Consider the following 27,211-nt stretch of genomic DNA (forward strand, 5'->3'; position numbering starts at 1 on the left):
TTGACAGTAACAGAGTAACGCCCTTTACGGTCTATGGTAACGCCACCAAATGTAGCAAAGTTAAAGTACAGTGTGTTTTTTTACTAGAAATGTACTTAAGTAAAAGTATCCTTAAATATACTCGAAGTACTAGTAAACAAAAATATTTACTCAAGTAAATGTAACTAAGTAAATGTAATCCGTTACTACCCATATCTGATGTCAAGATGCACAGCTGATAACCATAAGCCTACATACATCTGAATTATTCTTATATGGCTTAAATGGTTTTAATATTTGTTTGTTTACCCCAAATTAACCAAAGTTAATATATTCAAGTTATTTACAATAAAAAACTTGTTCATGCATTTGTTAAATGTCTAAGTATTTAAACATAATGAATGAAATGTCACTCAAAAAATGTGTGTGTGTGTGCTCCAGAATTCAAATGAATCTACGTCAAATCAATAATTTCATTAAACAGGCCAAAAGGCACTAAATGTAATGATGAGAGCAGACAGCGGATCCAAGTGCAGGTAACGTTTATTATATCAAAATAAAACAAGATAATCCAAACCAATCATAACAGAAACAACATCACAGTACTCCACAAAGGACAACTGAAACACAAGGGCAATATATACACCTGGGTAACAAGGAAACAAGACACACCTGGAAAGACAATCAGACATGGACCAACACAACAAAAGAACTACAAACATGGCAGACAACAACAAGACTTCAAAGTAAGAGACATGGACAGGGGAAACACAAGACAGGACTGTTACACTAAACCCACCTGTTAGATACTGTAGATATTTAGGGGTGATTTCTGGGATAGGTCTCAGTCCCAGACTACAATGCATGTTTGAGCTGCCTTCATTTAAAAACCTCTTGTATTGACACATCTTAACATATATCAGTGCCATTGTTTTGTCCCAAGATGCACAACAGTATTGATATTTTGTGTGGTATGTTTGTAAAAACTACTTAAATGTCTCAATACAACCAAGAAATAGCCCCGGATTAATCTAAACCCTCTCCGGAAAACTGCCCCTTAATCAAATAAAACGTTCTGATATGTAGTTAGTTAACAAAAATATGACCAAACCTAAATATCATTTAAGTAAAAAATAAATGATACATTTTAAGTAAAAACTTTGAATTAAACTGTGTCGAAGTTTATACAGATATGTGAGATCTCTGAACAGTGTTAGACTTTTAGGGGCAGTTTCCTGGAAAGCATTTAGATTAAACCAGGACTAGGTTTAGTTATATTAGGACATTTAAATAGTAAAAAAAACTATTCTTGAGACAAAACAATGGCACTGATATATGCTGAGATGTCAGAAAAAAAATCAGCATTTTAGTCTGGGACTAGGATAAACCGACCTGTTGTGTTCCTATATCAGATGTAGTTGAGCTGTGATTTTGTGGTCAGAGACAGATGGATCCTGTCATTGTGTTTCTGCATCACAGTTTAGGAGCATGTGGACCGTCTCATCCTCACAGTTGCTTCACTCACTCGCATCGATGCATCTGTGAAAATAATATAAACATAAACATATTTTTACATTAAAATACTTCATGATAATTAATATATGATGGCACCCATATTTCGGCGACAGATCCTGGGATGCAAAGTTGAAGGTTTTGATCATCACAGATTTCATTGCTTCTGGTTGATGGCTGCAGTCATCATTGAGCATCACACTGAACCGGAGCTGAGTCTGGAAACAAAAGCATGAGACATGCAGACAAAACAAGCTGATGTTAGTTTGGAGGCTGCTGATATATAATGTACAAGTTTTACAGTAAGATAGATGTGTGTTTGGTTTGGGTCAAGCTCACTATTGAAGCATAAACATGTTTAGGTAATAAATCAGGTGAACGCTTAGTTAAACAGACGAGTCTCGATCTGACTGATCAAGTGTGTCTGACTCCCTAAAAAAGGAAGGTCATTCAATACAGAAAAACAATGTACAAAATAAACTTTTAAAAATAATGCAAATAAATCAACTAACAAAACGTGTTAATAATTCACTGTATAACACTTCTTCCTTTCTTTCTTTCTTTGAATCTTCTTCATTGCTGGAGGTTATACAGTTATATTCAGTTTGGAAACCATGGGGAAGAAATCCTGCAACTCATGACGTCTGCTTATGAGTTAATGTTATTGTAACTGGTACTTAGTTATGACAACAATGTTAAATGTTAAGTTGAATTGTATACCTGTATTTTAAGCTTGTACACTGTACTCATCTGTAATCTATCCTGTTTGCTGTTACTATTATAGAAGAATGGAAAAGTCAAATTCTTTAACATTTACATTTTTCTAATTTATAAGTTTACACATATTCATATCACAGCATCCTCAACAGATTACTCTTATAAACGTGAAGAGGACAAAGCTTTGACAGACTTCCCCTATCACCTCAATTATAAAGCTCTCATTTCTGGTTAACTAAGCCTGGTCCCCGGAGAGGTTTTAACATTTAAATCTGTTGCTTGACAACAACTACAGGATAAGATTTTAAGATTCAAATAGATCAAAGAAAAGTATTAACAATAATATCCAGCTAACTGAGTAATCAAAGTATTAAAAACAAACCCAGATCTCAGTTTTAAATACTTGTTAACCAATAATCTCAAGTTTCATGTGTGTACATAATATTTAATTTGTATTTCAGGATGGGGGGCTGCTTCATTGAAGCCTGCTTAATTTTTTTTGTCTTCAGGGACAAAACTTGTCTGCTGAGCGAGCGGGCGGGGTCTGGTCCTGCCGAGAGGGCGGGATCTGGTCCTGCCGAGAGGCCGGGGTCTGGTCCTGCCGAGAGGCCGGGGTCTGGTCCTGCCGAGAGGCCGGGGTCTGGTCCTGCCGAGAGGGCGGGATCTGGTCCTGCCGAGCGGGCGGGATCTGGTCCTGCCGAGGGGACGGGATCTGGTCCTGCCGAGGGGACGGGATCTGGTCCTGCCGAGGGGGCGGGATCTGGTCCTGCCGAGGGGGCGGGATCTGGTCCTGCCGAGGGGGCGGGATTTGGTCCTGCCGAGGGGGCGGGATTTGGTCCTGCCAAGAGGCCGGGGTCTGGACTAGCTGAGAGGTTAAAAAACAGACAGAGATTTAATGCATGCATATAACACAACAATTCATAAATAAAATTAGTTAAAACAAACAGATAGTTAATACATGCACATTAAATTTAACTTAAATTAACTTAATATTGGCACTAGTTATGATCAGAGCTATGGTAAATTTCTACCTGTGAGACTAGCGGGAAAGAGCTAGACCTGCCGGGCGGCCGGGGTCTGGACCTGCCGTACGGTCCTGCCGTACGGTTGGGGTCTGGTCCTGCCGAACGGTTGGGATCTGGTCCTGCCGAACGGTCGGGTCCGGTCCTGCCAAAGGGTCGGGGTCTGGACCTGCCGAGCGGGCGGGGTCTGGACCCGCGGAGGGGGCGGGATCTGGTCCTGCCGAGGGGGCGGGATCTGGTCCTGCCGAGGGGGCGGGATCTGGTCCTGCCGAGAGGCCGGGGTCTGGACTAGCTGAGAGGTTAAAAAACAGACAGAGATTTAATGCATGCATATAACACAATTCACAAATAAAATTAGTTAAAACAAACAGAAAGTTAATACATGCACATTAAATTGAACTTAAATTAACTTATAATTGGCAATAGTTATGATCAGAGCTATGGTAAATTTCTACCTGTGAGACCATCGGGAAAGAGCTAGACCTGCCGGGCGGCCGGGGTCTGGACCTGCCGTATGGTTGGGGTCTGGTCCTGCCGAACGGTTCTGGTCTGGTCCTCCCGAACTGTCGGGTCTGGTCCTGCCGAGCGGGCGGGGTCTGGACTAGCTGAGACGTTAAAAAAACAGACAGAGATTTAATGCATGCACATTAAATTACTTCTTAACTTAAAATTGACAATAGTTATGATCAGAGCTATGGTAAATTTCTACCTGTGAGACAGCAAAAGGCTGTCGAACGGTCGGGGTCTGGTCCTGCTGAACGGTCTGGGGCTGGTCCTGCCGAGCGTGTGCGACATGCTCCTCACGTGTAGGCCTGCCCAGAGGACGCACAACCTGGACAGGTCTCTGCTGTAAATAAAAGAAAACAGGAAAAATGCATTTAGACCACTTAAAATTAGCACTAGTTATGATCAAAGCTCAGGTAAATTTCTACCAGTGAGACACCAGCGATCGGTGTAGGCAGGATCCGCTGAGGGTGCAAGGACTGGACCTGCTGAGCCGGTGCGACACAACCCTCAAGTGTGGACCGGCCCAGAGGAGCCACAACCTGGACAGGCTTCTGCTGTAAATAAAAAAAACAGGAAAAAAATCATGTAGACTACTTACAATTGGCATTAGTCAAGATCAGAGCTCTTGGTAGAGGTTAAAACAAACAGAGATTTAATACATGTACATTACATTATTTAACTGAAAATTGACACTAGTTATGATCAAAGCTATGGTAAATTCCTACCTGTGAGACAGCAGCGGGCTGGTCCTGCCGAGCTGGCGGCGTCTGGTCCTGCCAAGGGGGCGGGGTCCGGTCCTGCTGAGCGGGCGGGATCTGGACTAGCTGAGAGGTTAAAAACAGACAGAGATTTAATGCATCCATATAACAGAACAATTCACATATAAATTGCCATTCGTTAAAACAAACAGACATTTAATACATGCACATTAAATTATTTGTTAATTTAAAATTAGCACTAGTTATGATCAAAGCTATTAGGGCTGGGTAAAAATATCGATTCATCAATGCATTGCAATTATTTGTTTCTCAATTCAATATCGATTCATCAAATCCTATGAATCGATTCAGCCCCCCCGGCCAGTGGCGGCGCTGTGGGCAACACTCTAGTGAGAGCGTTCAGCGTTGTACAAGACGCGCTATATCAAAACAGAAAGATCAAAGATGGCAAACAGCAGCACTTCTTTCAAGCCTGCACCATCAACGTGATCAAACATTAGCAGAGGTGGAAAGAAACAAATTACATTTACTCACGTTACTGTAAATGAGTAGTTTTTTGTGTACTTTTACTTTTTTGAGCAGTTTTTAAAATCTGTACTTTTAATTTTACTTAAGTATGTTTTGTTTGAAGTATTGTACTTGTAAAGATGTTCCTACAGTTAAAAATAACTAGTTTGAGATTTATATTCCCTTGTCGTTTTTGAACTATACTAAAATCCTCCACCTCTCCCCGCTGTAAAAAAGTAACTTTTTAATGATTTACTTTTTACTTGTACTTGAGTAGATTTTTAGACCAGTAACTTTACTTTTACTTAACTAAAATATTTTAGTACTTTTTCCACCTCTGAACATTAGTAATACTACACACATTATTTAAAAATATACTCAGGTACTTAATTGCTTGTGTATTTACTTATTATTGAATCGATATCGAAGGAAGTAAATCAATATTGAATTGAATCGAATCTAATCGAATTGTGAAATTGCTAACAATACCCAGCCCTAAAAGCTATAGTAAATTTCTACCTGTGAGACAGCATAGGGCGGGGGCAGGGGCTGGTCCTGCCGAGCGGGCGAGGTCCGGTCCTGCCGGGCGAGCGGGGTCCGGTCCTGCCGGGCGGGCGGGGTCCGGTCCTGCCGGGCGGGCGGGGTCCGGTCCTGCCGGGCGGGCGGGGTCCGGTCCTGCCGGGCGGGCGGGGTCCGGTCCTGCCGGCCGGGCGGGGTCCGGTCCTGCCGGCCGGGCGGGGTCCGGTCCTGCCGGGCGAGCGGGGTCCGGTCCTGCCGGGCGAGCGGGGTCCGGTCCTGCCGGGCGAGCGGGGTCCGGTCCTGCCGGGCGAGCGAGGTACGTTCCTGCCGGGCGTGCGGGGTCCGGTCCTGCCGGGCGTGCGGGGTCCGGTCCTGCCGGGCGTGCGGGGTCCGGTCCTGCCTAGCGGGCGGGGTCTGGACTAGCTGAGAGGTTAAAAACAGACAGATTTAATGCATGCATATAACACAACAATTCACAAATAAATGGACATTAGTTAAAACAAACAGATATTTAATACATGCAAATTAAATTACTTGTTAACTTAAAATTGGCACTAGTTATGATCAGAGCTATAGTTAATTTCTACCTGTGAGAAAGCAGCGGGCAGGGGCCGGTCCTGCCGAGCAGGCGGGGTCCGGTTCTGCGAAGGGGGCACAACACGCTCCTCACGTGTAGGCCAGCCCAGAGGACGCACAACCGCGACTGGTTTCTCCTTACCGGAGCTTGTAAAACTCGGCTGTAAATAAAAGGAAAAAGGCATTTAGACCACTTTAAATTGGCACTAGTTATGATCAAAGCTCAGGTAAATTCCTACCAATGAGACACCACCGATACGTGTAGGCAGGAACTGCCGAGAGGCCGAGGGCTGGACCTGCTGAGCCGGTGCGACACAACCCGCAAGTGTGGACCAGCCCAGAGGACGCACAACCATGACAGGTTTCTGCTGTAAATAAAAAAAACAGGAAAAAATGCATGTAGACTACTTACAATTGGCATTAGTCATGATCAGAGCTCTGAGGTTAAAACAAATTACTTAACTTAAAATTGACACTAGTTATGATCAGAGCTAAGGTACATTTCTACCTGTGATACAGCAGCGGGCGGGGTCGGGTCCTGCCGAGCGGGCGGGGTCGGGTCCTGCCGAGCGGGCGGGGGCGGGTCCTGCCGAGCGGGCGGGGGCGGGTCCTGCCGAGCGGGCGGGGGCGGGTCCTGCCGAGCGGGCGGGGTCGGGTCCTGCCGAGCGGGCGGGGTCGGGTCCTGCCGAGCGGGCGGGGTCGGGTCCTGCCGAGCGGGTGCGACAAGACCCAGAGGACGCACAACCTGGACAGGTTGCTCCTTCCCTCTGCTTGTAAATCTCGGCTGTAAAAAAAGGAAATAGGAAAAAATGCATGTAGACTACTTAAAATTGGCACTAATTATGATCAAAGCTCTTATTAAAACTCTACCAGTGAGACAACAGCGATAGGTGTAGCCTGGAACTGCCGAGCAGCCGAGGGCTGGACCTGCTGAGCCGGTGCGACACGACCCCAACGTGTACGCCGGCCCAGAGGATGAACAACCATGACAGGTTTCTGCTGTAAATAAAAAAAACAGGAAAAAATGCATGTAGACTACTTCAAATTGTCATTAGTTATGATCAGAGCTCTGGTAAAACTCTAACCTCTGACACAACAGCAGACAGACTCCTGCCAGGTTCCAGGGCCCGATGACGCTCAGGCTGTGCAGAAGCTGATAAGATTTTAAAAACAATTGTGCATATAAGAAAAACTGATAGCACTGCTTGGAAATTGAAATGAATTTTTTTATAACTTACAGATTTCCTCTGACAGAAGAGGTCTGGGGGTGTCCTGCATTAAGGCTCTACTACTTACAGTAGGAGCAGCAGGATGACCTCGACGTCGCTGGGGAACCAAGGCAGGTAGCGGGTATATGAAGGGATGTACGGGTCTATAAATAAACATTGAATTATTCAAGGACTACACAATTGCTGTTTACATATTTGTTTTAATAAACATGGCTAAAACAAAAATGGCAAATGATTAATTAAAACAAAAAGTTAATAGCTGAACTCACGAAACGTTAGATCTGCGTGTGCAACGTCTAACGATCACTTTCACCTCCTCATTCCTCTCTCTGACAGTCCGCTGTAAATATAACAAACTGAGACTTAACAAATGATCATTAAACTACTTTTAGCTTTAAATTGGCTTTAGGTATGATCAAATTTGAACCTGTGCGATGTCAGCAGAGCGTATCCTGCCAGGGCCCAGACGACGGAGGAGAAGCTTAGGGTATACAGAACCTGATAAGCAAGAACAAAAATTACAAGTTTAAGAACAATCGTAAAGCCCTTGAATGTAAATAAATATGTATCAAAAAATTTCAAAACTTACGTATTCCCCTAGCTTGCCAGTTGGTGGAGACGTAACGGGACTCAACTAAAGAACGATCATTTCGAGCATGCAACGGCCTTGGTGTAAACTCCTCAAAACGTGTCCCACTTGGCTGTAAATGCAACAAACAGAGAATTAATACATGCATTCAACTACTTTGTAATTTATCACTAGTTTTGATCAGGGCACTGGTAAACTCTAACCTGTGAAGCACAAGTGGGACGCATCTGAGGAGTCACTCCCAGAGGTCATGCAGCTCTACGAAATGAAGGTCTGTAAATACAAAGAAAAAACAAAAGTTTCCTTCAGCACTCATCTGAATCATTACAAGCCCACTGACATTATAACACAGGGGTACCCAAACTCGGTCGTGGAGGGTGTGTGTCCTGCAGGATTTAGCTCCAACCCTAATCAAACACATCTTAATAAGCATACTAACTAGAAACTGAGGCGACTTGGAGCTAAAGCCTGCTGGAGACCGCCCTACAGGACCGAGTTTGGGTACCCCTGCATTAACAAGCTCATGAATTTCAACAGTTTCGTTATATTATTTACTGTGAATGTTTTATGTTACCGTTTAGTGAGACTGCCGTTTACTGTCACAGACATCCGCTCCGAAAACCTCATGAGAGGTCTTTGGGGTTGGGCATCTGGACCTGTATATGAAAAGCACTTCATAAGTTTTACAGTACAAGAGTCAAGGAAAACAACAAGATGATTCTTTCTTCCTGTATATTGTCCGGAAGTGTCCATATGAGATTCAGTCAGGTGTGAGAAGGACATGCAATGTCAACAACATTAACAACAGGGTTTTACAGTCAATATCACTAAAGTGCCTTTTGCTGTCCTCATCAGAGTCATCATGAATATAATCCAAAATAATAAAATTCTGAGGTTTTATTATAAATGGCCAAACATTTACACACATTCAAGTACAATGATCTCTTGAAATATGTTTTTGATTGGATGTATGCGATTTTGGCATGCCCCAGACACTGCTTAGCTAACTTTAGTGAGTGTAAAAAGTGAATAAATGACATAAATCTCAAAACTTTAAGATTTTTCTTATCGTCCGCAACAACTTATTTGATAAAACAAATAATTTTTATAATTTATATTCAATTTTCTTTATAACATTGAGCATTTTGCACGGGTTCCTGAAATTGCGGCCCACACTGTCATTTTGGGGTAATGTAGCTTAAATAATTATATTTGCTAATCATATAATATATCTGAGAGGAGTCTAAAACAAAATGATAAAAGACAAAAAAATTATAGCATAAGCATGAGTCTGTAAATTATTGTCTGAAGAAAAACATTCACTATAGTTGTATGACCAAATATAATCAACTTTCATTTTTAAAAAGTGTTTGGGTTATAAATAGACTTGTACAAAAAATATAAATAAAATAAACACCGCATTTCTGTAATAAATATCAATACAATACAAATATCAAAATATCTTTATAATCTGATACACAAGTTTATTCATTTAATTTCCATTCAGATAAGTTACACAACTTAAACCAGCCAGCCTGACTATCTTAAACCAGCTAAGACCAGCCATCCTCATCAACTAAAACCAGCCAAAAAAGTGACAAAACACCTTTTAAACCAGCATGATAAACCAGCTATGACCATGCTGGGAGACCAGCTTTTTAGCTGTTTTTACTGACTCACTTACAGTTCATGTCAAACTCTGATCAGCACAAATATAATAAACACACCTCATTTTACTGTATAGTTAATAACGAAATTAGTTTACTTACAGGTCTCCAGCGCGGTGCCAGGTGTCGAAACGGGGCAGTCAACACGATGAACCGGCTTCACCTCGGACCCCACAGCGAGCATCGGTGGACGCTCGCTATCAGGTCCGAAGGCTCCCTCCGGTTCACCGAGTCGCTCCCCGGTGGCGGCTGCCTCGGTCCGCGCGACCCGAAAACAGCGCAAAAAAGAAACAAAGAAATTAAAGAGACCAAACAAAACCCGCGCGATCAGCCCGCCAAAGAATGACTGACTGACCGCAGCGGGCCTATTTGGTCCTCGATAATTTCTCCACATAATACAAAAAAAACTCGCTTTCACAAACAGAGATGAAATAGCACAAGTGCTCGCCAAACAACAAACCCACGAAACTATGGTTACTCACGCGGGCTTTTATAGGGACCTCAAGTGACGAAATAATCACTCACGCGCTCTGTCAGAGTTCTGTTAACTTATATTACGGTGACATCACAATATGACCCTAATAACGCTGTTCGTGTTTATTAAAGAGTGTGACAAACTATTTACCACAATAAAATACAAACAAGGCCAGAGCTGACCTCACTTCATTTTTTACACTATTTTTTGTTTATTGTATTGAAAACAAACAAAAAGATTGAAAAAATATATCTAATGCATATAATTTGCCACAGTCTTTAAGAGTTTGGCTTTTATTTTGCATGCAAAAAATATAATTATTATATACCCTATATCATATCACGTGTAATGCAAAAACATTGAATCAGGCCCGTATGTAGATGCATTTAGTCCAGTTTCACTTGCATATTTTGCAGGGGGGCACCTGCATTTAAATTGCATTTTTTCTTTAATTGCAGAATAAAAAACAAGTAAAGATACTCAAAGAAAGTACCTTGTACACAGAAAGGGGCCTACATAATCTTACTGGTAACATTTTAACAAATACACTGTAACCAATAATGCACAGCAGTCTCTGCACTGTTCTCTAATAAATGTCTATACAGATGAAGAAACCTTAAACGTGTAAAAAACACATTATACATGTATTTATTTGACCAGTTATTATCCAGCATCACAGCATGAATTGTTCTGACAAGATTGTTTACCAAATTAAATGTATGAAACCTATGTGCTGACTGTTCATTACATCCAGAGCCCAATATACTGCAAAGCTATGACATTTACCATTTGTTCATTATATCACTGCACAAGACCCAGAGCTGATCATGACACTTTACATTTTAGACTCTGCATGTTCTAGATAAAGAGGGAATTCATTAAAAACGAATTTATAATAAACCTAAAAATAAAAAGCATTAAAACACTGTTATGTAGTAGGTGCTGAAAGTATCATGTAACATCATGAATATAGTCACAAATAAGGGAGACTGTAACACAAGACTTAAATGCGACTTTAATTTACCATTCAGTGTTTTAACCGCCCTGCAACAGAGCTGTCTAATATGTTGTGAAATGAAAAGCCCTGTTTTACACAATAAAAGTCTCAATTAAAGTTTATATTAAGTTGTTATAGAACTGAATAAAATAGCATTTGCAATTGACAGACATTAAACGAAACTGATGACAGATGAGATATGGGGATGATGCTGGGTCAGAGTTGAATCTGTGCATCTTAGCAGATCCGGGTCGTTCATCCTAAAAGCTGCATGAAGAAGAGAAATTCACAAATCAACATTGGACCATCAACCCCAAATTAATAATAATACAATTACATGCAAACAAACCTGTCAACCGCCAATATATAACAGATACTACACACCTGTGTCTGATACATCAAGATTCTCACAATATTTTAGGGCTTGCTTAATACCACAGTTCTGACTATTCTTCATATTCTGTGTAGCGGTAAGTTTGCAATAGTGACAAAAATTCAATTTTCCTAAACATTGCCATTTGTTTACTTAAATTGACTTCTAAGAGCACAAAGTCTATATGTTTTTTACATAAAAATATATAGACTGATAGATTTTTAATTTGGAGATACAAGGACAAATGTCTGCTTGCTGCCTTTATCAGTGTGACCAATCAATGACTGTGTTAAAAACATGGAGGATAATCAGGTGATATAATTATGCTGCATTACAGACAACTCGGATTTTGGATGTTATGTCATTATATATCCTGCCTCCGACCTCAATGCGTTCCAGTCAATCACGTATCACATTTGCACATATATGACGCCAGAGGTTCGGGCTCTTGTGCCAATTACGGCAGAAAACATTTACTGGATATTTTAACATTCATGTTCATATGTATTACGTGCTGTAATAGTTTAAAGTTTGTTTGCGGTTCATCTAAGGCTGTGAAATGCTAGCCACACCTTGTCTGCAATGTCAAATGATCGGTGTTGATCAATCTGTCCCAAGTTGAGAGGTCGGATACCCAACTTTGTTTGCCGTTCCAGACTTCTTGCGGGTTTGAGGTTGATAAAATCCAACATCTAAGTTGTCTCGAACACAGCATTAGTTCATAGACTCCAGTTCAGTTCTATCTGTAACAACATAACACAATGGGAACATCATCACATCAGACAAAGTATGTTGTTTATATGTACATAAAGAAAAACAAAAATATGAAAAACATAAAAGATCAAAATCTTAATTTAAACCCAAAGGGGGCCTTGTCTTTAAATAATACACCCAAAATGCCTCTTTTTGTCAGAGCTTTCGATATCTTCACCACAGTTAGAATTCATTATTTTCTCAACACTTACACATTAAAGGAATAGTCTACTCATTTTCAATATTAAAATATGTTATTACCTTAACTAAGAATTGTTGATACATCCCTCTATCATCTGTGTGCGTGCACGTAAGCGCTGGAGCGCGCTGCGACGCTTCAATAGCATTTAGCTTAGCCCCATTCATTCAATGGTACCATTTAGAGATAAAGTTAGAAGTGACCAAACACATCAACGTTTTTCCTATTTAAGACGAGTAGTTATACAAGCAAGTTTGGTGGTACAAAATAAAACGTAGCGCTTTTTTAAGCGGATTTAAAAGAGGAACTATATTTTATGGCGTAATAGCACTTTTGGGAGTACTCAAACCAATAGGAACCTGGCCCCGCCCATTACACAATTTTCACAGAGAAAGCAAAATCCTGACACGAGAGCAAGAAATTGCATCGAGAGCAAAGAAAAGCATTTTGATAGAAACACTTTTTTTAAAGAGAAAATGTTTTCACACTAATAGCAAAAAATATATACTTGAGAGATTTTTTTTCTCAGAAATAATTAAAAAAAATTCACATTTATATTTTTTATGTTCTATCATGATCTCAAAACTTTTTTTAGTCTCAAATATTATTATTTTTTTGCTATTGGTATGAAAACTTTTTCTCTCAAATATTCTTTTTTTCTCATGAAATGCTTCTTTGCTATCAGTGTGATAACTTTTTCTTTCAAATAGTTTTATTTGTCTCAGATCATTTAATTTATCGCATGTAATAAAGACACATATCTTGCTCCATAGTCGCGAGGCTATAAGTCACGTGACCACAATATTTACCAGAAGACCGCTATTTGCTCGAGTAAAAACTTTTTTCTTCGCAAATATCATCATTAATAACCTGTAAATAATAAAATTTGTACACATTACGTTCCTCTTCATTTTGTAATAGTATGATTTTGTTTAATAGTCCGCTTTAAGATTTAAGAGTTTTTCTGTCAGTTTAGTTTGTTCGTCAAAATCTTGTTAAGTATAGTTTTATGTCATTCCTGTGTTTTAATTATTAGAAATACGAATGAATGAACAGATATTATAACTAAAACAACTAATAATTTTAATGATCAAACCGCTCCAATAAAACAACGTTAACGGTTTTGAGTGGTTTCTAAAAAAAACAGGTCTGACTGACACACTAACCGTTATCCCAACATACGGGCCATTTTACATATCATAAGTTAACTTACTACAACCAAGTCAAGACGGGAAAGGTTTGAGACATTAACTCAATTGAACTGGCCGGTTTATCCCCACCAGCACTGAAAGGAAACTTAACATGTAATTAACGTAACCGTTAAAACGTGGCTTCGGGACTTTGCAGCGGCCTTGATAGCATTGCATTGATAAACGTTAATAAGCTTTAAATCAAGTTAAGAACATTATAACATACGACGATCATTCTGTTGATCGACTAACTTGCATGCATAACATTTTCTGTTAAAATGGTTACCTTACTCCGCAGTCAGCGCCGTTGCTTCAGCCGTTGGAACCTACCAACTAGTTAGTTAATTACAAGAGGTCAAAAATCGAGTTGGAAAATAACAAAAAAACATTTTGCTATCGTTCGACACGACCACTGAATCGGAGTATCTTGTATTATACATCAAGCGCACTCATTGGTTCCAAGACGCGTACTCGTCATCACCCGGAAAACAGAGCCGTGCCGTCCAATGATTGGCCGTATGCAAATCGCTTTCAAATTTTTCCCGGGAAATCCGAGTTTCGCGGGAGGACCTTTCGCGCGTAAACCTCATCCCCTACTTCATTGTCTGCTTCCTGGAGCCATTTTTCGCTCTGCGGGGAGGGAGCTCGTACTGGTTTTTAATCGCTTACATCGAGCCTTTTAAAATTTAGCAATTCAATTCATATTACAGCGATGCATTCTTCAAACTGTGCTTTTTAAAAATCCGTGACTATTTTAAGTCCACCCGGACGGATATCATAGGAATTGAGCGTTAAACCACAAGTGGGACAAAGGGAACCTGCGCCTCTATAAATCATGAGAAAGGGGTCTTCCTCGGTCCCAGGACAAGTCATGTTAGGGATGAGGAGTTCTCCCCGTGAACAAAACACAGTTTTTGCGGTTGTTTCCGATCGGCGATCTACAGCTTACTCCAACGCAACGCGTCTACAAATAAACACCCCACCGTCCACAAATAATGTGTGTTTGCCTGAGGTTTCTGTAGGCAGTCTGTACACAACTCCTCTACAAACAGCGACCCATGGGACAGCACTGCGACCCGGACGACCACCGGTAAATAATAACGTTAATGCTTTACTTTCTGTTTTGTTGCAAACATACTGTCTGCACGCGATAAGTTATTAAACACCTTTAGCTTACTGCTGTCATCATGGCTACCGGTAGAGTTGTTTTTTTATGCTTGATACATTCAAGATAACATTGTTTATTTTGTTGTTTAACGGCGTAATTTAGATATTTAGCGACTAAAATTGGGTAAGGTTCAGTAAAAAGCTTATGGCGTATGATTGTTTACTGCAAGTAACGTAAGTTAACTTTACTGTGTTTCCCATAAGTTAGTGGCTCTGGAGTTTTACTTTTGTTTTACAAAATACCTTAAACATGTACACAAACTGCACTAGGCAATGTAGGTGCAACATATATATGTGTGTGTCTTGCTGTTTTACTTTTAGGGAAATACAAGTAAAGTAGTGTATTGTTCATGTAATCTCTCGTTTTTATATGAAATTTTTTTATTTTTAAACTCGAGGGTTGCATTAACATATGTTATAGTTTATGTTAATACTTGCATAATGTTTAAAATATTGAATTAAAGAAGTCTAGGCCCTGGTTTGTTTTCTTTGGTTGGGGGATGGAGTCAGTTTTGAGCTCGCGGACTCTGAGCTAAGCAGAATGCTTTGCTAGCGGTTGTTTTTGTGATTTTTTTTTATTGCATTCATCTTGGTATCTAATTGTAGGTTAGTTTTAAAATAATTTATTGTTACTTTCAAAATCACAAACGTTACTGCTGTAAAATATTTTAAACTACTACAGATGGATGCAGTTAATGAAAATAGCTCCTGACTTCATCTATATTTATCTTTGAGTGGCCGTGGTTAAGTTTCTTCTTGGTAAGATAGTTAAGTTTTAATACTGTGGTAATAAAATACATTTGTTGTACTGCCCACATTTACTTGCACTTGAATGAAATGTTAGCAAGCAAAAATGAGCTAATGGTAAATTAACCTGTGCAAGTGCTGCCATTTTAGGGCTATTTTAAGTCTTTTTCGTGGGGGTGCCTAAGTTGATCAACTGTTCCTGTAGCTCAAGTTGGTGAGCATTGTTTTAGCAGTGCAAAGGTCATTGGTTTGATTCCCAGAGTACGCATTTTAAAGTTATACAAAACATCTGCCACGTATTCTGTTCATAAATTTGAGTTGAGTTTTTTTTTATTCTAATGGTTGCTTTTTTGTTTTCTTACATAGGCCAAAAGGAGACTGGAGCTTGACATTACCGACCATCAATACAGTGAGCCGGCTAAAACACTTCGAAGTCGCAAAGGAGCTCTTAAACTAAAGGTTCCCAAAGGTAATGCATTTAGCATGTCGTCCACAGTAATAACACTAAATTACCCGTGCATCTAAATTCCGTATGCATTTCAGCTCCTAAAACTCCGCCGGAGAAGACCCGGTATGACACATCATTGGGGTTCTTGACCAAGAAGTTCTGTCAGCTGCTGGCCGAGTCCTCGGACGGCGTATTGGATCTGAATAAGGCCGCCATTGTGCTCAATGTTCAGAAGAGACGTCTCTATGACATCACTAATGTGTTGGAGGGTGTGCGTCTTATCAAAAAGAAGTCAAAGAACAACATCCAATGGCTGTGGGTTTCACTTACAATTACTTGATTTTTACAGTCAATATTAAAGGTTTAAAGGATTATTTCACTTTCATAAAAATCCTGATTATTTACGTACCCCCGTGTCATCCAAGATGTTTGTCTGTCTTTGTTCAGTCGAAAACAAATTTTTATTTTTTATTTTTTTGAAAACATTCCAGGATTTTTCTCCATATAGTGGACCTCAATAGTTTACAGTTTCAATACATTTTAAAATTGCAGTTTCAACACAACTATAAAGGACTCTAAACAATCCCAACCGAGGCATGAAGTCCAATTTATATTTGTGCGTAAGGTCTACGCCGTAGGTTAGCAGTAGCCTCTGCGTAGCACGACGTGCACCTTGCCACATTTTTAACATCGCGTCAGTTCTATGTGGACCACAAGCGCTGTGATTGGTCGACTAGAACCCCTCTCGTCAGGTAAAAAAACTGCGTCATGGGTATTTCTGTTTGTAACGGCGAGAACATGGATGGACCAAGTTGAGGAGTGATTTAGCTCAAACTGCAACATTAGTCGCTGTTTATTTACTTTGATCACTGGTCTTCTCAAATCATACACAAGTTGCTGTTTCTTCTTCGCTTGTGGGTTAAACTGGCCAAGCTGCTGCTTCATTGACATTCGCGCTACTATGGTCTGCATGTGTGTTTGCATGTCGACGTGGACAACGACGTGAAAGTATAATGAAAGCCGTCGTGGCTATGCCATAGCACCTACGAACAATGAAACGCACACTTACAAACCATTTTTTTACGTTATTATGTGGATTGATAGTAATTAATGTTGGAACGGTCCTCTTTCTCCAAACTTGTAAACCTGGAGCGGTAGTTTTGCATACGTCATGTGTGACCTTTCGACGTGATTACGTAATATGTAAGGTCACGTTGGCGCATCACAAGTCTAGTGCAAGACGAGAAGATGTGATTTAAAAGTACTTATTTTTTTGTGTGGCAAAAATGACGATCGTTTTAAGCCCCTTATGCCTCGGTTGGGATCGTTTAGAGCCCTTTGAAGCTCCATTAAAAATGTTGAGGTCCACTATATGGAAAAAAATCCTGAAATGTTTTCCTCAAAAAAACGTAATTTCCTCTTGACTTAACCAAGAAAGACATAAACATCTTGGATGACATGGGGGTGAGTAAATGATCACATGATTTCCTAGGAAGTGAAATATTCTTAAAAGAAGTTAGGTGATTTTGATAGTCATGGATAATAATTTTGACAACTCAATTTGTAAAATCTAAGAAAAGTTGGTTATAGATCGTTTCAGCAGTAACAACATAAACAAGCGGCTGTCGTGGGCCACACGTAACTTCCGGTGAACTCTGCTAAGAATTAATAACAACAAAGTTCTTTAAACGCAGTTTATTTATATAACAAGCAAAAAACAACAACACATAGATTACCTATGAAACCAAAACATTGTTATTTTCGGCAAGGCATTTGTTCAAGAGATCAATTTAGCAACTAGTCAGACCATTAAAAAAAACGAAACCGGAAGTAAAGTCGAATCCAGACGTGTATCGCGTCTGAGCACGTGTGTCCGATGAAACGTCTATAGAATCATAAAATCATCCTACATAATGTAAAACACAGTCTGTGAAGATATAACCTTTACTACTAACTAAGGTCATGTCAATGATTTCTATCATTGTATTCACATTAATATTAATCTAACTTTCATGCTCAATTTCATTATATTGACACTTTAACCTGGATTTCATAGACAGGGCCTCACATGCACTTGCAGTAGTAGTTTATGGAGCGGGGCAGTGCATTGCACAGAACATTAAATTGTTAGATTTTTCGGTAACACTTTATAGTAAGGTTGTATTTGTTAACATTAGTTAATGCATTAGCTAACATGAACATAGATTAATAAATGCTTTGGAAGTGTTGTTCATTGTTATTTCATGTTCATTTCGGCATTTACTAATACATTTATAAAACCAAGCGTTGTAACTGTTAAAGGCCGAATAACGGACTTAAAAAAAAGCTGCATACAGTTCTGCAATGCGCATGCATCGAATGAGTCAAATAAACTATGCTTTGCACGGCTTTGTGATAGATCGTGCGCATATGGTTGCATACTTGAAAAACGGAATACTCCGTACTGTAACATTAATGAAGCTTAAACTAACATGAGTAACTGTATTGACATTAACTAAGTAACCCAAATTAAGACATGTTGGAAAACTATATTGTTTAATGTTTGTTTATGTTAGTTAATGTATTTACTAATGTTTACTATTACAGCCTTGTTGTGAAGGGTTACTGGTGTTTTTGTTAACATTGGTTAATGTATTAGCAAACGTGTAGTAACAATATTTCTACAAAATTTATCAATCTTAATTTAAGCATTTTCGCTGCTTCACGTTGTGCCGCATTACCACCATGACTGTGCATTATTTTTGAATAATTAAACGGCCCGTCACTAATTCCTTACTTAATGCACCATTGGCATTAACAAACAAATAATAAAAAGAATAAACTATAATGCTCATTTTTACTTCCTGTTAGCTAATGCATTTACTAATGCTAACAAATACAACCTTATTGTAATTGTGCATTCACATCAGGAGCGGCAATAACGTGCTATTCGCGCGTAGTTGGACGCTTGAACATTTTGAGTTTACTCGCGTCATTCACACGTGAAATCTTTGTCATTCAAGCCATTCACACGGAAATTCGTGTCATGGTAGAGGCTTCTGCGACTCGCTGACACTCTGCTCGCTTTCTGTAATCACATCACTACTACAGCAAGGTCCTGATTGGTTAACGCAGCGCGGAAATCTGCCAAAGTTACAATTTTCAACTCGCTCGTTTCCAGTGGCAACGCTCAATTGGCGTTGCCCTTTCCGTGCGTACCGCTCCGCAGGATGCCTCTTCCCGTCTTTGCATTGACTTAACATCTAAATCACTCACGCTTGCCGCCTCTACCGCATCTGGTGTGAACCATGCATTAGTGTTCCAGATTTTTCAAATTATTAGTCTGTCAGCCAGAAAATATGTTAATTGCGTAACCAAATGTTTATCCACCTTGAAGTAATGCATATTTTTAACCTTATTTTATTTTGAACTACATTTTAACAAACAATACAGTATACCCTTAGGTTTTAACATGTTAGCTTATGAAGTTTATGCAGACATTGATTCATTCAATTTTTATGAAATAATTAATTTTTCCATGTCTGTCATGCTTTGTGCTTTTCTGTTGCAGAAAAAGTATATTTTTACAGATTTGTATTGAATATTTTCTTGAAATATTGTGTTCCTGTATAGGTCAGTGGTAGTGTTGCATTAGCAGCGCAAAAGGTCATGATTTTAGACCAAGGAAACCCATGTGGATAAAAGTGTCTGCCAAATGTGACTTAAATTGTAGGTTTGAGCTGTCTTAATATTATTTTTGTTTAAAGCAAAGCACTGACCTGTGATCTGATCTTACAGGGGTTCCAGTCTACCCGCAGAGGAAGGACTGCCGTCTCCACCCATGTCCAGTCACAGCCTGACCCGAGAGATGCTGGAGCTCACTCAGGAGGAGAGACGGCTGGATGAGCTCATTCAGACCTGCACGCACAACGTCCAGCAGATGACCGAGGAGATCCACAGCAAAAAATATCCTTCACTAGCAGTTTGCTTGGCTTTTTCATTCGTGCAGTGATCAATGAAATCCAGTGAAGTTTGAAGCAAGGACCTGGATGTCAGCTTGAGTTGTCTCCTGTGTTGTCTTGTCCTTAACTGTTCTCACATATGCCTACGTAACATACCAGGACGTCCGAAGAATAAAAAGCCTAAAGGATCAAACGGTCATAGCTGTCAAAGCGCCTTCTGAGACGAAGCTGGAAGTGCCCGACCCAAAGGAGGTAAATGCGACTTATTCGATTATAAAAGTTATGATGTGTGAGTTTTAATTGGACTTTTGTACTTGAATCATATTTGCAATGATCTTTTAGAGTTTACAGGTCCACCTGAGTAGCTCCAAGGGTCCTATTGATGTCTTCCTCTGCACGGATGGTGGTGACTCTGGTAGTCTAATTCAGAACAGCCTTGATGTGAATGGAAATCACACTTCATTTTTGAAAGTCTCCCAAGGTAAGAACACAATCACTGCATTTGGTAGACACATAAGTTAGGGATGCATGATACAGAATTTCTGTGCCATTACTGAAATAATCCTGATAGATATGGATAGTTTTGCTTTTAATTCCTTATTTTAAATTAAGTCATAAAATCCTAGATGTGCGTATCTTACAAATTCAGGGCTCCAGACTGCGACCAATGCTATAGAAAAGGTGTAGCGGACCCTCTGACACTTGAATGCATTCTCTGGAATCCTCTCAAGTGGGGGTTTCCGCTTTCCGATTGGTTGCCGCCAAACGTTTCCGCCTTCCAATTGGTTGCCGCCGAGCCGCGTCATAGCTCATTACCATAAAGTTGAGCGGATTTCAACTCTACTCGACGCTCACGCTGTACATGACGCGCCGCTGCTCGACGGGGCTCGCCGCCGGCTCTTATTGAAAATGAATGACTTCCGGCTACTTTGACGCTCTCGCCGGTGTCGGTGTGAAGGCACAGTAAATCAGAGCACAGATTAGGCAGAGATGATGTTGAAATTTAACACGGCCTACTTCTTATTCTGAATGTATGGTATTTTGTTTACTATTTGTACTGTCATGATGGTGCTGTCAGTTTACCTTGTTGTTGCATCTTCAAAAGTGCAGAATAAAATGTGACACTGAATTTGAAACAGCACATTGTAATTTCTGCATCTATTATTAAATTTTTCTTAGTAATACAGTGGAAATTAGTAGATTTGGTTAGCATGTTGATTTACGGTGTGCGCCCCTAAATTTTCTGGTTGTGCCACTAAAATTTTCAGTTGGGTGCCACTGTGCTCCTAGTGAAAAAAGTTGTCTGGAGCCCTGAAATTGCAATTCCGTTGTCATTGTGACTCAATTCAAAATAGGGTCACTGATCAATATAAATGACTGCAATACGCTTGACGTCACAATTGTGAAGCCACCGCGCCACCATTTTGGTTTGCACAAACATTCTATTAAATGAATGGGACGTTATCAAATTTTAATGATAAAACTGTACCTTACCAGTCTCCACTTTTACATCTGAAGTCTACCTTTACATTATTACAATGCAGTTGTTTTAAGCACGTACATAGTTATTTATTAAAAGATGTACATTTTACTTGTTAAAGGCGGAGTCCATGATGTTTGAAAGCCAATGTTGATATTTGAAATCACCTAAACAAACACGCCCCTACCCCAATAGAATCTGTACCTTCTGTTGATAGACCCGCCCCACACATACGCAACCCGGCCAGGATGTCGGTTAGTAGACACGCTCCTTACTGCTGATTGGCTATAAGTGTGTTTTGGTAGTCGGCCCGTCTCCTTTTCCAAAGCGTTTTTCAAACATCGTGGACTCCGCCTTTAAACAGTGAGTTACACATTCATCTTCATTACAGTAGCGAACGTATCACATCAGTGGGCAGGCCGCGTATGTGAGCAGCATATGTATTATTAATGACGAGCGTGCTCATTCTAAAATCTAAATAATAGTCAAGCTTAAGTACAGTATGTGGATGCAATAATTTGCTGGTTTTGCAATTGTTAAACAACATTGTTTTTGTTTGTAAAGAAACAAGAGTAAGAGCAAAAAGTGATTTTATTGAGAGATGAATTGGGATACTGTAGCTTTAAGACATGAGAGATCGCTCTGTACACGTGCACTGATGACAGGCTGCTGTGTGCGCGTGGAGGGTGTATGCAGACAAGAGCCGCTGTGGGGAAAATGAAAGTAGGGCCCTATAAAATCCGTTTTATTTTTTTCCAAATTCCGTTTAATTTTTTCCCAAATTCCGTTTTCTCCGTTTTAATTTTTGCAAATTCCGTTTTATCCGTTTTAATTTTTGGCAATTATATTTTTTACCCTTTACTTTTATTTTAGTCATAAAAAGACTGTGCCTTTAATGTTAATGATTAAAATGTAAATGATTTGAGGGAAAAACTGGATAACAGGATTACTTAATGACTATAAAAGATGCATTTACACTGCATACACACCCGCGCGCGCGCACACACACACACACAACTCAATTCAATGCATTGTTTAGTGTTGTTGCAGGAGGCTACAACAAGGTGTCAAAGCAGTTGTGCCTTCAGAAGTGCTTAAAAACACATCAATCCAGCGGAACGCGATCCATATTTTATACACAATCGCTTGAAATGCATATAACTTTACAAACATACACAGGATAGTGATCTGACTTCGGCCAACATGAGCACGCAGCTCTTTGCACGTGCGAGCGAAAGAGAGACAGAGAGCGGCGCCATGATGCATTTTAAATGCGAGGGATAGTTAGTTTGCCTCAGCTCGCTTGAAATGCATAAAACTGAACAAACACATGACGATTTGTGTTCGCACTTCGGACAGATGCGTGAGCGCGTGCACGTGAGAGAGGTACAGTTAGACAGACGTGGATGAGAGAGTGCATGTATCTTTGCGCTCACCGTGAACAGTGTTGACAAAACTTCCAAAATAACAGTTCTCCGGTAACATAAAAGTCATGTGAGACCTGCTCGGAACTAAGTGCTTAGCGTCGAATTTCTTAATTTTTTCGCTGACGAAAGCAGAGTCGTGGAGAGCCGCTTCGCCATGGTTTCAGTGTTTTGGAGGGGGTCTGAAACGACGGGAGGGGGCGTGTCGCCCAGATTTACTTCCCCCGGTCTGCATTTCACCCAGACATACGTTCGTCTCCCACACAAAAACATAATTTTATTCAAAATATGTAAAATTCCGCAAAATTCCGCGTTAATACTAGATTCCGTGTTAATTTGCCAATTCCGCAATTCCGTCCGCGATTCCGTGAACGCGGAAATTATAGGGCCCTATGAAAGTTTAAACACTCAAAACTTTAAAACGCATGCAAATAATAAATAGAGAAATCCAAATCTGCATGTCGCACATGAGCAGCGGGTTATAAAAATGCTCGCACTGCGTAAAAATCCTCTCTAACTGCAGCTGCATTCAGGATCCCTATGATGACAAAAGTAAACACAGATCGGTTCATGAGATCGGCAAATTTAGAGAGTACCCGATCGAGTCATTTAATGCTTTTATCTGCCAATACCGATCTGCGGCAGATCGATCGGATCAACCCTAGGTCCCTTGCCGTCTCTGTAATGCTGTCTTTGGCAATATTATTTCAGATAGCGATATACTTCCTGGCTCCCACGTCACACTGTCTTTGTCGTTAAGCCTCACCATTGGTTGAATTTGATGTATGCATTCAGACGCACTTACCCCTGGAGGCGTCCCCAAAAGTGTCACCGCAGTGACGCAGCGTGAGTTTCCTCGAAAGGGAACTGTAACAATGTGTCTTAAAAGGTAACACCATGTAACCTTGCTCTCACTTGAAATGTGTCCCCACATCAAGAAAGTCCTTGAAAGATCCTTGAATTTGAAGTTAACTAAGGCTGTGGGAACCCTGAATATAGTTTGGTGGAAAAAAAACAACGCGTAAAACAGCTAATGTATGGTTCTGAATAAGCTCTGCTTGTGTTTACGTGAGAGTACCTGTCCAATCAACTCTTAAGTATGCAAATCTGTTGCCAACCTCAAAGCCTGTTGTGACCAAAGTGTACCGAAACGGACCAAAACCATGATACGCACCGAACCGTGAGTAATTTGAACCGTTACACCCCTAATTCCCACTCCTAATTAGAAGTAACAATTAATTTTCCTACACATCCTAAAACTTAATCTTGTATGATTGATACGCTGTAAACCAGGTGAATTTGGATCATGATTTTGAATAAGTCAATGACGCCCTCTGCCTGTTGGGTATAGCAAGATGGCAGCTTAAACTATTCTGGTAGGTTCACTTCTCGCTGTTACATTAGCTTTCTATGCGCAATCCAATCATTTATATAGATCAGTGGTTTATCGATCTGATTTTAAATCATCAACCGATGTCCAATAGTGGGAAAATTGCTTTTATAGGCCGATACCGATTATAGGATGGTATATTGGTGCACCCCTAATATTTAAGGAATTGGCATTGCATTGACGTTTTGTCCGTGTGTTTTGGCATCGAACCCACAATCTTTGCGCTGCTAATGCCATGCTGTACCTGTTAAGCTACAGGAATGTGTTTTCACCGTTCTTTCTCTATTTAGAATGTGCTTCAGATGAAACGGCTGATAGCGTCAAGATGAATGGCAGCTCCAACGCTTATGGTTATGGTTCCTCGGATGGCAACGCACCCATGTCGCCCCTCAGTTCCTCCCTGTCCTCCATCCTCCAGCAGCCAGATGAGTCTGTTCCCTTCGTGCCTCTGTCTCCTGCTTTGCTCTGTGATGAATACATGATGAGCTTGGGTGATGAGCAGGGTATAAGTGATCTTTTCGACTCCTGTGACTTGGACACGCTGGCATTAGATGACCTCCTTAGGATATGAACTTGATCTGGCTTGTTGAGAAGTCATACTGGTGTTAGACCTTTTTTCCCAAAGTGACGTTCACTGTTTACACTTGGATTTCGGATGAAACAGTTTGGACTATTTTAAGGATGGGTAGCTGTACCCACAATGTAATTTTAAGGTATGTTTGTAGCGTGGCCAGTTGCATGATTGCTGTCGTGTTGGTGCTTGTGATGGGCAGCCATTTTTTAACCTCGGCCAATAACCGGAGTGTAACTCTCTGCGTTGAGCAGATGTTGTATAATTGTTCAAATCTTTTTTTTTTTTTGCTTCCATGGCATCTAATTTAGTTTTCTTCATACATCATAGGATTGGTTTATGACCAAGATCTAATTTTTTGTTTTGAATAATCCAGACTGGTGGCTTCTGTGAATTAGTTTAGTTTTTTCTTTTAGCCACTATGGTTTATCTCAGGTAATGGATTGAGAGATAATGGAGTGAGAGCTTTATGTAGTCATTTTGATGAGTAGAAGAATCTAGAATGAAGTTCTTAAGCTATACTCCCATCCATCCCTTTTGTTACCAAATAATTTCTGCATGCCAAGAAATTAATTTTATATTGCTCCATTCATTCAGCATGGTACATATGTTCTGTATGTAATGATTCTGTAGGTTCTTCTGTACTTGTATTGAAAGCGAAATTTTGGAAATGACCCTAATACATATCCCCCCTTAAGGATGATTGTATTTCAGTATCTGAATTGCACTGAAGACTGGAATCTTATCGAGCCATCATGCACATGTGAATAAATTGCTACTTGATTATGCAACATTAGAAATGTGAAGATGTATAGATGTTTCCCCCACTAGCAGCCAGTTGTAATTGATATTTTAAAGGGTGGTTTTCCAGACATGTAACCCCTGGCCCAAAGAGTTTCCCTTCTTCCCCAGTCCTGAGAAATGTTTGGAAATGAGTGTGTTGTCACTTTACGATTGCAGATTGGATGAGGTGGATATACTGCTTATGTAGTTTTGTACCTTGTGTAACTTTTTAGGAAGTTCACCTTTACTACTTCAATATGTGAAGTAATATGTTAATGCAGTTTTGCTGTTGTAAAACTAAATTGTGAATAATGAATTTGTGCTAGATCTTCAGTACTGTCTTTGGAATAAGGACAGTATTCATGTCAACTGTGGGAAGGCATTTTCTGAACATTTTAAATAAATTAAATGATTACATGAAAACGAAATGTACCTTTTCATTATTTAAAACTGTATGCAAAATGTGCTCAAATTAAACATGTAAAGAAAATATTTTTATGTTGACAATCCATCGTCCCTGTTAAATTAAGACAGAAAATATATTTATTTCCACAACAAAACTGCCAATATTAAAATGAAAAGGCAAACGTGAAAAGAAATTGCAATAAAATAAAATGCATTTTATTAATCTTTGCATAATAATGATGACAAAAATCAAGTTAAAATGAAAATAAATTTTTTTTTGCCCTATCATTTAGTAGTTTTTGTTTTCAGAGGGAACATGTATGCAAATTCAATGTTAATCAGTGGGTGGGGTTTACTTGCTAGTAGCAAAGTGTATAGAGACAGAGCGCAGTTATGCTAAGTTGAAAACCACGCCCACCAGGGGGTAAAACAATCCAACCATCTCCATTGATTTTGTATTGCGAGAGGCCGCCTCCTTGTCATTTTTGGCTTATAACAAAAAGCAGAATAATGCCTAAAAAGCGGCTAACAAGCCAAAAAACCCAGAAATACGTTTTTATAAGCTGTCGAGCCGTAAAACCCAGCCTTTAAGGAGAAGAAAGGGATCGCCGACTACGTTTCCCTCTAGTGGCCGCAGTTGTACAAATAGGAGTACTATGAAAAGTTGTCTGTTTGCAATATTGTGTATTTAAACGCTTGCTTTTTTTGGTCGACAGCTTATAAAAACTTATTTACAGATAAAACTTAAGAACAGAATAATGCCTAAAAGCTGCTGTGTGACAAGGTGTACAGCTAACAAGCAAAAAAACATAAGTTTTTTATAAACTGTCAAGCCGTAAAACTCAGCCTTTCAGGATAAAAAACTGGATCGTGATTGTTTCCCCCTAGTGGGCGGAAACTAATAGTAGTACTATGAAAAGTTGCCTGTTTCCACTTTTGTGTCTTTAAAGGTAGGGTAACACATTTTGAAAAATGCTAACGGTAGCCGCCTAGCAATGAAATCCCGATCCCACCCTCAAGTCAAACCGCCATCCAAAGTCACGCCTCTTCCAAAACACATGAACACGCACAGATCAGACGGTCACATCTCATGTCTCATTCAGCAGTGAGACAACTTTGCAGTACAAAGTCGAATAACACTGCCAAAATAACCAAACAACTGGTTTACATCAGAATTAGTTTAAGCACACGTTCGGTTGTGTAGACGTAGTAACTATATCGTTACGCTAATCCGTAAACGAACACAAATTTCATAAGCAACAATGTTTCATCAAAGTAGAATATCTGAATCCATCTCAATACAAACATATCGCGTACCTACCTTA

General features: G+C 39.9%; 2 protein-coding genes across 4 annotated transcripts; one reads left to right on the forward strand and one right to left on the reverse strand.

Annotated features, from left to right (window-relative positions):
- Window positions 1-1,039: 1,039 nt before the first annotated feature.
- LOC129454575 (uncharacterized) lies at window positions 1,040-12,325 on the reverse strand. 3 transcript variants are annotated; one of them, XM_073858108.1, is made up of 20 exons: window positions 11,961-12,325; window positions 9,646-11,282; window positions 8,451-8,532; window positions 8,080-8,149; window positions 7,877-7,988; window positions 7,715-7,785; window positions 7,557-7,627; window positions 7,297-7,430; window positions 7,144-7,211; window positions 6,929-7,054; window positions 6,567-6,842; window positions 6,298-6,426; window positions 6,070-6,219; window positions 5,483-5,905; window positions 4,463-4,561; window positions 4,163-4,291; window positions 3,940-4,077; window positions 3,686-3,835; window positions 3,240-3,522; window positions 1,040-3,073 (listed from the first exon to the last, which is right to left on the reverse strand). In XM_073858108.1, exons 4-19 carry the CDS (start codon window positions 8,101-8,103, stop codon window positions 3,262-3,264), a joined length of 2,361 nt encoding a protein of 786 aa, XP_073714209.1. In that variant the 5' UTR covers window positions 8,104-8,149; window positions 8,451-8,532; window positions 9,646-11,282; window positions 11,961-12,325; the 3' UTR covers window positions 1,040-3,073; window positions 3,240-3,261. The 3 variants fall into 3 exon arrangements, with proteins under 3 accessions (XP_073714209.1, XP_073714208.1, XP_073714207.1); XM_073858107.1 differs by having other exon boundaries at window positions 1,040-2,806; window positions 6,929-7,057; XM_073858106.1 differs by having other exon boundaries at window positions 6,929-7,057.
- Window positions 12,326-14,058: 1,733 nt separating this feature from the next.
- On the forward strand, window positions 14,059-25,909 carry e2f3 (E2F transcription factor 3). Its single transcript, XM_055219647.2, has 7 exons — window positions 14,059-14,620; window positions 15,811-15,913; window positions 15,988-16,207; window positions 19,670-19,837; window positions 19,971-20,085; window positions 20,176-20,314; window positions 24,418-25,909. Exons 1-7 carry the CDS (start codon window positions 14,366-14,368, stop codon window positions 24,696-24,698), a joined length of 1,281 nt encoding a protein of 426 aa, XP_055075622.1. The 5' UTR covers window positions 14,059-14,365; the 3' UTR covers window positions 24,699-25,909.
- Window positions 25,910-27,211: the final 1,302 nt, after the last annotated feature.

The sequence above is a fragment of the Misgurnus anguillicaudatus genome, chromosome 20 (assembly GCF_027580225.2).
Source record: "Misgurnus anguillicaudatus chromosome 20, ASM2758022v2, whole genome shotgun sequence".
Taxonomy (NCBI): Eukaryota; Metazoa; Chordata; class Actinopteri; order Cypriniformes; family Cobitidae; genus Misgurnus; species Misgurnus anguillicaudatus.

What these genes read in the sequence shown, in the direction of transcription:
- LOC129454575 (XM_073858107.1), bottom strand. Translation starts at nt 8,103, where the DNA reads ATGCGTCCCACTTGTGCTTCACAG. An exon ending in CGCCCTATGCTGTCTCACAG is followed by an intron (nt 4,562 to 5,482) that starts GTAGAAATTTAC and finishes TTAACCTCTCAG; the next exon opens with CTAGTCCAGATCCCGCCCGC. An exon ending in CGATCGCTGGTGTCTCACTG is followed by an intron (nt 4,078 to 4,162) that starts GTAGAAATTTAC and finishes TTTTATTTACAG; the next exon opens with CAGAGACCTGTCCAGGTTGT.
- e2f3 (XM_055219647.2), top strand. Translation starts at nt 14,366, where the DNA reads ATGAGAAAGGGGTCTTCCTCGGTCCCAGGACAAGTCATGTTAGGGATG. An exon ending in TAAACTAAAGGTTCCCAAAG is followed by an intron (nt 15,914 to 15,987) that starts GTAATGCATTTA and finishes TATGCATTTCAG; the next exon opens with CTCCTAAAACTCCGCCGGAG. An exon ending in AAGTGCCCGACCCAAAGGAG is followed by an intron (nt 20,086 to 20,175) that starts GTAAATGCGACT and finishes ATGATCTTTTAG; the next exon opens with AGTTTACAGGTCCACCTGAG.